The sequence below is a fragment of the Drosophila miranda genome, chromosome XL (genome assembly GCF_003369915.1).
Source record: "Drosophila miranda strain MSH22 chromosome XL, D.miranda_PacBio2.1, whole genome shotgun sequence".
Classification (NCBI taxonomy): Eukaryota; Metazoa; Arthropoda; class Insecta; order Diptera; family Drosophilidae; genus Drosophila; species Drosophila miranda.
Genome location: NC_046673.1, coordinates 1,277,289 through 1,287,907, shown reverse-complemented (window position 1 = coordinate 1,287,907; position 10,619 = coordinate 1,277,289). Strand labels below are relative to the sequence as shown.

Genomic DNA, 10,619 nt, shown 5'->3' with positions numbered 1-10,619 from the left:
AAGGACGAAAATCTGTTGCATCCACAATATTGAGGATACGAGAAAACTAAAAACGCAGAATCATAGATAATGATCATATCTATCAGATTGCTGAATCTGGATCAGATCAGATCATTTTTATAGCCAAAAGGAACAAATCAATTTGCACTCGCTACGCAGCGCCCGACGTCACGCTCAGACTGATTTTCTGTCTCTCTCGCACGCACTCTTTGTCGTGTCGTTCAATATTAGCGGCGTCTGCCGGAGGAGAGCCATACTGAATAAGTATCGGGTATAACTGTAGAGTTGCGGTGTCCGCAGCAACTCACAACGTTCCCCCTTGTTGTCTTTCGTTTTAGGTGTTGTAATAATAATAAGGTAGGCACCAGCTTAGGAGCAAAAATAAAAGAACACCACACTCCTGGCCGACGAGCCAGTAGCCGGAAAATTCGCAGCGTGCCGCTCCAAGCTGAGAGGACCATCTGGCCTACACCGTGGTTGCACGTTACAAAGATGAGGTTGTTTTGACGTCGAGGCAAGTTTGGTGGGTCATGTATTCAGTGGATCTGGTCAATAAGGCGCTGTGCTGCCTTTCCTGCAGTCAGACGAGCGTGAATGTCAAGTCTTTTCCATAAGCTTATGATACGTCTTCTTTTCGGTAGCTTTCCACCACACTAAGATTCAATACAGCAGAGTTGGTCGCACCACCGAGATGTAAATCCAGTGCATCAGAGCCTGAGACAGGCCCCATGTGCTGCAAGCATCTTCTTGGATGCGTAAAGCGCAATGGTGGCCTTCTTTACCCTTTCCAATTCATTGGGTTTCCATGCCAGTTTACTGTCCAGTAATGTGCCCAGGTTTTTGACCTGTGTTTTTGGGGTCAGCTCCGCCGACGCCACCTTGCATTTATGCAAGTTGAGCTGCAGCACACTCAGCATCATGGGTGGATGGCTCAGTTGCACCTGACGGGTTGACTACCAGCGTCAGGTCACCGTCCTCCTCTTCTTCCAAGACTCAAGGACTCAATACCTAAGTCCTTTTCCACCTCGCCTGCGTGTAGGGTGCGCGCGTCCTTGTCTTCGGGGTAGCGCTTTCTGAGGCGCAGGTAAACACTACCCATGCCCCACGCCATCTTCCCGAATTTGGGGTAGAACAGATCTTCTGCTTCTTTGTTTATTTGGAGGATCACACATTGGCCCCCCTCGTTGGGTAGTGGGCTACCAATGTGTAGGATCCTCCAATCCTCCACGTCCGTTTTTTGCCGCTGAAGGAGCTTCAGCGCTCGGTCTTCCTGGATTGTGATGGGGAAGAGTACCTTCGCCTTAGGTTTGGACGGGATAAGCCTCCGGTCCACGACCTCCAGCTTGGTCCCCTCCCACATCGCCTCCAGTTGGCAGACCGTGCGCGTCAGCCACCTTAGGGTTGGGTCGTCATTGCATTTTAGGATTTTCACCACATTGAGCTACCCAGCATTATCGAAAGTGGGCATTGGGGCCGCGGAATCTTCCTCCATCTGCGCGAACAGTGCGATGGCCAGACTCGCATGCACCAGCTGTGCCACTGTGCCACTGTGCCGCTGCCATTCTCCTCGCTTCTCCGCCTCAAATCTCGTTTGGTCACGTCACTGACCTTCGCTTTGGGCTTTCTTCTTGGTGGACCCGCGTTGCCGCTTGCTCGCCGGAGTGTCCTTAATGGCACTCTCAGTCGATCGTTGCCTCTTGGTGGCCATTTCCTCCACCTTATTGGCAAATTCGCCATTCGACGCCCTCATTTGTGGCATCGCTCCTCGCTCCTCGGCCCAGGCTAGCTTGGCTTTCTCCTCCTGGGAGATGTCTGCCTTTCCTTGCAGCCGGCTTTTGATGTTGAGTGCCGCTTTGTATTGCGCTTTGGCCTTCATCCTCTCTTAGGAACGCTTCGGCCATTCTCTACGCAGGGAGCTGGTGCCTGGAGAAGGCTCTCTTCCTCCGTCCTGCTTAATGAGAGCACGCTCTCCAGATCCGTGTCTGTGTCGACTAAGGCATCTGTGCGGCTCAGCTTGCAGGCTGCGGAGTGAGTTTTATTGTTGTTGTGGCAGTAGCTTTACAACTGACCTGGCCTGCTCCGCCAAGTCCGAGGTGTGACCGCTGGCGACACGCAGAGAGGATTGCTCCTCCCCGTGCCCGCCGGTGGTAGCAGTCACGCTTCCCACCGACGTTTGGGTTGACATCCCAACCCGTGTTTGATCGTTCCTCGCCTCCATAATTGGCCCGAGGCTCCATACAGGTTAGGGGGGACCACCCCCTAGCGTTTTAAGCCTGACCGCCAGGCACCTCTAGCCATGGCCCTGGTTCGGTTCCTCCGACGTTAGATCGGGAAGACGCCGGACCATTGCCTTAGCTAGACACTGCATTGCCTCGGACAGAGCAAGCGACAGTGCATTACCCTTGCCCGGGGTAATGCAGTGTCTATTACCCAGCCGGTACCCTCGTGGAGGGTTCAGCTAGAGGATTTTCGCCAGCCTGTGAGTGGATTATTAAAAGAAAAGATTTTGCTACGTATGTCTGTGAGTTGTGAAGATAGGAAGTCTTTAAGTAAATGTTCTATAGTTACTGGGATGTCGTTCTGGCAATGCATACAAGTATTTATTTTAGTACTTACGGTCGAGGTAATTTTTGCAAGTTATTATTGTATGTCCTAGGGTTAGTCTAATTATTTTTTGTTTTGTTTTATCTTATAGACAAATAATCTTAGATTTAATAATTTGTATTGCATCGTATATAGCTTTGATTTCGAAGAAAATATTTGTTATAAGCACACTTTTAAAGTGTTTCTTCCTGTTGTGACTGCGAATGATGTGGTATTTATGGTTTTTGATCCATTCGTAAACAGAAGGAAATTATCATTTATGTGTGTTTGTAGGGCGGATCGAGACTCCAAGCACTCGTCGTAAAACATATGCATATATATATATATATATGTATATATATATATATATATGTATATATGTTGTACATTTGTTGTATATTCGTGTTGTATGTCGGCTGGTTGAAACGGGGGTGAAATCGAAACTAAACTAGCTTAAACGTTATGCTGCGGTGAGCGCCGTGTGGATCGTGGATCTTCCGAGCGCCAATAAGTCTAGGTTTTTATTACAGTACGCATCTTAAGTAAAAAAAACTGTTTTTCAGGTTTAAAGTGTTAAAATTAATATTAGCCATTTTTATACCCGATACTCAATATGAGCAAAGAGGTATATTAGATTTTTAGGGAAAATGGATGTGTGTAACGTCCAGAAGGAAGCGTTTCAACCCCATAAAATATATATATTCTTGATCAGCGTCAATAGCCGAGTCGATTGAGCCATGTCTGTCTGTCCGTCTATCCATCTGTCCGTCCGGACAAAGAAAAAACTAATTGTATACCTAACAAGTATTGCAAAATTAAATTTATATGAAAAGTAACTTTCTCCTCATTTCTCACCCATGCAATTACAATGTGACACAGCGAAAGCACAAAAGTACAAGATTTGGCTGAGGTGAAATGGAAACTCCTGACGTTTTATAGTTTCATGAATTACTGCAAAATGCAATAATTTATGCAAGTGTTTGTGTACGAAACAGAAAAGTTTCTTGTTGTTACTTCAAGCGATATAAAAAGCACACATACACTCAAAACTTTCTGAAAGTTCTGCCAAGGGTCGAAGGCACTCGTAGGATTGCTCTAACGATGTCACAGCCGCATATTAACTTGGCAAGCAACCTCAGAGACAAGACGGAATTTACAGCTTACTAGTTGCTAGCTAATTATCAAAAAACCATTGGACTAAATTACCTCAGAGGATGAGGGAGAGATAGACGCAGGAAAGGCGTTAAGGAGAACTTTAAGCTTGTCAGGAATATCCCTAAGTCCGATAAAAAGCAAAAAAAAAACTTTCAGCAAGTGGAAAATGGAAAAAACAAACAACATGACTCAGGAGAAAGCAGAGAGCTAAACGAGGGGGAACGATGTGAGTTGCTGCGGAGACCGCAACTCTACATTAATACCCGATACTTAGTCAGTATGGCTCTCCTCCGGCAGACGCCGCTAATATTAAGCGACACGACACAGAGTGCGTGCGAGAGAGAGAGAAAATCAGTCTGAGCGTGACGTCGGGCGCTGCGTAGCCAGTGCAAATTGATTTGTTCCTTTTGGCTATAAAAATGATCTGATCTGATCCAGATTCAGCACTCTGGTAGATATTATCATTATCTATGATTCTGCGTTTTTAGTTTTCTCGTATCCTCAATATTGTGGGTGCAACAGATTTTCGTCCTTTGTGTGGGCGGAAGGGGGGTGGGGTGCAATTTTGAAACAAACTCGTCTAGGTCTGATATCTTAGGAGTGTGGATACCAAATTTGGTTGCTCTAGCCTTTATAGTCTCTGAGATCTAGGCGATAATTTTTTACTCTAAGCAAAGCCGGCTATGCTACGTGTGTGTTAGAAAGAGACAGGGTGAGAAAAAATGAAATTGTTTTCTTGATGCTGGCTATAATAATAATACGATCCAATTCAGATTCTGCAGTCTAAAAGATATGGTCATTCTCTACGATTCTGCGTTTTTGGTTTTCTCGTATCTTTAAAATTGTGGATGCCACAGGTTTTCGACTTTTGTGGGGGCGGAAGTGGGCGGGGCGAAGTTTTGAAATAATTTTGTAGCAGAGACATATCACAGAAGTATGGATCCAAAACATCGTTGCTCTAGCTCTTATAGTTTTTGAGCACTAGGCGCTGAAGGGGACGGACAGACGGACAGACGGCTATTGATGCTGATCAAGAATATATATACTTTATGGGGTCGGAAACGATTCCTTCTGGACGTTACACACATCCATTTTCACCACAAATCTAATATACCCCAATACTCATTTTGAGTATCGGGTATAAAAAGGCTGTAGCGGGGGCTCTCTGTTTTCTTCGCCAAGACAAAGTTTAAACATTTTGAGCCACTTTTACGTGTCTTTATTCCGTGACACAGACTTGAAAATAACTTTTGCAGACTCACTAAGCACTAACAAACTCAGATACCCATCCCTACCAAAGGTTGATAATTGTAAAATGTCTTTTATGCTTATGTTTATACAGTGGGCAGTGCAAATAGTGAACAATAATGATGATTTACGTTAGTCTGAACCACAATGATTCGGCTATGATAAATAGTAAAATAATCAACCAGGCCCCGTTTTTCACATTCACAAATTTGTTTGTGATTTAGAACATTAAAATGTTATCCTGCCCCCAAAATTTCAGCCCGATTGGTTAACAATTAAGCCAACAATAAATAGTTATCATTCAACTTCTCATACTTATGTGCAAATTACACGTGCAGTGTATTTGTCCAATATTGCACACGCAGATGCCATGTCGATGATGCCAATTGAATCGTTTCATTTAATGCCGACAATAAGATTATTAGCATATTAGCGTATAGCATCAATATCTGCAGGACGTTTAATATATTCTAGAAGTGAGTGCGAATCTAGCGATTATTCGATGCACAATCATCTGGAAATGGAAATTTCGGATAACGAAACTCAACCGCCTGCAGCGAAAAAAAGCACGAAAAATTTGTTTACCCAAAGATTTTTTTGTATATAAGTGGAGGACCACTACTATTTATACACGGAGCGTTTTCCGAATTAATGTTAATTCACGGATGGGGGTGTGTTAGTTTTTTCTGCAAACGAATTAAAGTCTCATATGAAAGAGAAAAGTCGATCGATCCAGTTGAGCATTAGGCAATAACTATTTATTACAAATCTTAGTGCTTGAGCACTGGGCATAAGAGAGAGAATACAGTGGTGAATTTAGTACAATAATGGTGAGAGTAAATACAAAAAGTGAGCGTAGGCTCTCTATTTTACGAGGGTCATTTGAGTACTTTGTTCCTTAAAGGAGTTTGACCGAACATCCCGGCCCCGTTGAAAGGACTGCTTTCAAACCACCGGAAGAATTGCCAACTTGTGTATTGGCCTGCAACATGTTCCATTTGCAGTGCGGAGGTGCACCACCCGTACAAGTCCATCGTAGCGGTGGCAGGTTGTCCTCATGGATGATGACCAACGTGCCCTCGGTGATGTTCGTTGAGATCGCAATTCGTTGTTGTAGTCAGCAGACCATTGCTTCCAAAACCGTTGCTTGAGGGCCGTAATCGCATCGTAGCGGTCCATACTTGACAGATTGATATTCTCGAGGGACCTTTCAGGTAGTGATCGCAATGATTCGCCAACCAAGAGATGACCCGCCGTGAGAGTGCTATAGTCATTTGGGCCTGACGAAAGCGGCGTTAGCGGGCGCGAGTTGAGGATCGATTCTATCTCGACGACGACAGTGCTCAACTCTTCAAAGGTGAACCTGGTGTTGGCCAGCGTACGATTTAACAGCCCCTTTGCACTCTTGACTGCCGCTTCCCAAAGGCCTCCGAAATGAGGTGCCCTGGGGGGAATAAAATGGAAATTAATAAAGTCAGATGCGCAAAATTTATAGATTTCATCTTGGGTCTGCTTTAAGAACATAAACTTTTTTAGTTCCTGCAGTTGATTCGATGCCCCTACAAAGTTAGTGGCATTATCGCAGAAGATGTCTGCCGGCAGCTTGCGACGACCTCCCATCCGTTTCAATGCATTTAAGAACGCCTTTGTTGACAAGTCAGAGACTACTTCGATGTGATCGGCCTTGGTGAAAAGGCAAACGAACACGGCTATGTATGATTTTGTAGGTCCCTTTCCTCGAATGCGTAGATATGTGTTGATGGGTCCACAAAAGTCAACTCCACAGCGTTCAAAGGGTCGAGCCGGAGCGAGTCGCTTAGGCGGTAATGAGCCCATGAGTTGTTGTAGCAGCTTCGGTCTGTAGCGAACGCAGTGTACACAGGAGCGAACAATTCGACGTGCCAAGTCTCTGGCGTTAACGATCCAATACTCCAAACGAATGAGAGCGACTAGGGCTTTAGGTCCAGCGTGATAGTTCCGAAGATGCAAATGGCGAATATAGTTCCATACAAATTTGGAATGACTAGGCAGCAGCAACGGATGTTTTTGACCGTCTTGTAGGTCTGAGTATTCCAAACGTCCACCAACCTTGATAAGTTCGAATCCGTTCACGACTTCTAAAAAGTGAGTAAGAAACTTTAAGCTGCTTTTTAATGGTTTTTGCTTCTGAAGTAAACGGATTTCCTCTACAAAATTAGTTTGTTGAATGTTCCAAATAACGCAATGTGAAGCAAAACGCAGTTCATCTGGCGTCGGTGAGGTTGTGGTAAACGTCGATTGCTTCCGACATCTCCTTATGAACCTAATCATCCAAGCAATGAGACGAAGACTGTGAGTGTACGAGCTGATATTATCGACGATGTTGATAAACAAACTTTTCCGTTTCTCCGAGCTAACCACGTACATGTCAATATCAATTTTTCCACCAGTGGCGGGCCAGTTTAGCGAATCCTCGACTAGAAACGTAGGACCCGAAAACCATGGAGGCTTAATCAACTCGCTAACGTTACAGCCTCGCGACAGAATATCAGCAGGGTTTTGATGTGTTGGCGCATAGCGCCATTTTCCATCAGAAGTTAAATCCTGAATATCGGACACTCGATTTCCAACAAAGGTCAATAAGGTGACTGAGTGTTGTTGCAGCCAATGCAATACGACCTGTGAGTCGCTCCAAAAATAAGATGTGATAGTGTGTTTACTGAATATGGCCTTGACTTTGTTATACAACTGAGAAAGTAGATGTGCACCGCATAGTTCAAGCTTCGGAAGAGACTGTTTCTTCACTGGTGCTACTGTTGACTTAGAAGTGAACAATTTCACTGTGACCTGTCCAAGCGAATTCTCCGTGCGCACATAAACACAGCAGCCGTATGCCCGAATCGATGCGTCGCAAAATCCTTGTATTTGAATGCTCCTAGTATCAGGCTGCAAACAAAAACAAGGTACCGCTAGTGACGACAGTGAATTCAGCTATTCCAAACAATTGCTCCAGGCGTGGCTTAAATTCTGGGGGACAGACTTGTCCCAGTCGAGTTTCAAAAGCCACAACTCCTGAAGAATGATCTTAGAGACAATGACTAACGGTGATAGCAGACCGATTGGATCGAATAGCGACGACGCAGTACACAAAATTGTTCGATTTGTGGTAGTGGGATAGACTTCCTTGGGATTGAATGTGAAACTAAATGCATCACTTCGTTGATGCCAAGTTACGCCGAGTGTGCTGCTGACTGAGTTTTCGGAAATTTATTTCGGAGTTTATTTCCTTGGTAGATTCGTCTTCCATCACGCCTGGATGATTTGAATGGCACTTGCATAATGGAAACTGACCACGAGCGAGAGTTGATGTGATTTCAGTTTTTAGTTTGAAGAGTGTATCTATATCATCAGCCGCACACAAAAGGTCATCAACATAAAATGCAGTTTAAACAGCAGCATCCCCTAAGGGCCATGCATCCTTACAATCCTCAGCCAAGTAATGCAAACTACGAGTTGCGAGAAATGGGGCAGACGCAGTCCCATATGTCACTGTATTGAGTTGGTAGGTTTGAAGATCCGTATTTGGAGATGCTCGCCACAAAATGTACTGGAATTGTCTATCCTTCTCACCCACAAGTACCTGCCTGCACATTTTTGTGACGTCAGCTGTGATGCCGAACCTATGCATGCGGAACAGCAGCAATTGCAAGTACAACTCATCCTGAATGGTAGGGCCGACTAAAAGTAGATCGTTAATTCACCTTTGAGATGTTGTACGGCAAGACGCGTCAAAGACAACTCTGAGCTTCGTCGAGGTACTGCTTGGTTTCAGAAGGAAATGGTGGGGTATATAATAATGTGGTTCCTCCAAGTTAGGATTCAGTACGAGGGACATTTGGCCGAGACTTTCATATTCCTGCATGAACGAGATATACTGCGAGCGAATTTCCGGTAGACGAGCGAGACGTCTCTCAATGGCAAAAAAATCGAGTTCGAGCTGTATCGAAGGAACTTCCAAGACAACTTGGATCTTCTTGAAATGGCAAGCGAACGACAATCCGCCCACTGGCATCCTGATGTGTTGTGTCCCTGAAATGGTCCTCACAGCGACGATGATTTGAGAGAATTCTAGCGCTTGGATCGACAAATTAAAAATTTTAAAAAAATTAAAAGTGGTTAATGATACAGCCGAACGTTCTGTTAAACTTATGCACGACTATAACCAAATACTAACCAAAAAAAAAGATGAGTTTTAGAAGTTGCTAAACGTCGCAAAACAATATGCTAGTCAATATCCATTGAATAATACAAATGCGTTAATTTAATACAAAATGGTCGTTTAACTTTTTATTGTTGGCTTAAATGTTAACCAATCGGGCTGAAATTTTGGGGCTGGATTATATTTTAATGTTCTAAATCACCAATTCAATCCGATCAGAGCAATATATAGTATAGCTGCCATAGGAACCATTGGCCACATATCGTATTTTTGAACTTTAACTTCAAGACACCACCTCTAAACGTTGTCGAATCAGACTGAAACTTTATAACAAGAGGAACATTTTTAGACCCTGAGACTTTTGATTCCGACACATTTTTTTTCGCCCATACAAATAAGCGCAAGCCTAATGTACATATGTATATGGGGAGTAAGTATATACAGTAAGTTCCCTACAAGTGGGTAAAAATTCGATCGAAAAACTCCGTAAATAGCACGTAGCATATTTTAGTAGGTGATACTGTTTGTTTTTTTGTGTTTATTAAATGAAAATAAAGTTGAAATAAATAAATATGTTTTCGATGCCACTGCATTATTATGCTAGTTCCGTTATCTGTTTAGTGTTGCTTCTTCGTATACTCTTCGAGTCTTCTTTTATGTGGATTTTGCCATTTCCCAACACACCTTGTTACACTTGGCTTGTTTCCCAGAGGGCAACGCCGGCTAGCTGTCGACCCCAGGGCTGGGTAGTTCCCCTTGCCCGCCAAATGTAGACAAATATGGAGACATACTACTTCTCGGGACATCAAAACTAACAACAACCTAAAGACAAAGAAAATCATAAACAGACGGCTATCAAGTGGGTGAAGCTTGGGTGTTATAACTTCGCGCACCCGCCCTACCTGTGACCAAACACAACGTTCATTTTGGCCACCCTCTACTGGAACGGCTGCGGCTGGCCTAATCCATGGCTTACGCCACGCGTGCTCCCTCTATTTTAATTTACTGCATCATGTTTCAATATATATCCAAGCCTTAATAATTATAAATTGACAATTTCATCTTTCTCATAAATAAATAGATATACGCAAAATTATCACTAACCAAAATGAAACACCAAAACGTTCGACACAAAGCAAACAAAGAAATAACTGCTGAAATTTCGTTCAACCAACAGGGATACCCCCACCCATACGTAATGGAACATGTGTAGACGAGTGGATCCAGTTTTACGTGAGTTCATTTAACTCGGGCCTTTACGGAGACTTAACCTACCAAGAGCTCTTGTTAAGGGTCCCCGGGACATAAGCAATAAACAATAAGGAGGTTTCCACAAATCGCTCGACCAAATACGGTGGACTGACGGGACCCCCGCGTCACCCACTAAGGGTTAATCTTCTGGAACTGAACAGCTGATTGCAGATTTCGGTTCGTG

General features: G+C 44.0%; 1 protein-coding gene across 1 annotated transcript; it reads right to left on the bottom strand.

Annotated features, from left to right (window-relative positions):
- Positions 1–5,739: 5,739 nt before the first annotated feature.
- Positions 5,740–7,178, bottom strand: LOC117186014. The gene is made up of 2 exons (XM_033386047.1): positions 6,550–7,178; positions 5,740–6,430 (listed from the first exon to the last, which is right to left on the bottom strand). The coding sequence occupies exons 1-2, from the start codon at positions 6,561–6,563 to the stop codon at positions 5,932–5,934; spliced, it is 513 nt and encodes a 170-aa protein (XP_033241938.1). The 5' UTR covers positions 6,564–7,178; the 3' UTR covers positions 5,740–5,931.
- Between the last annotated feature and the right edge of the window lie 3,441 nt (positions 7,179–10,619).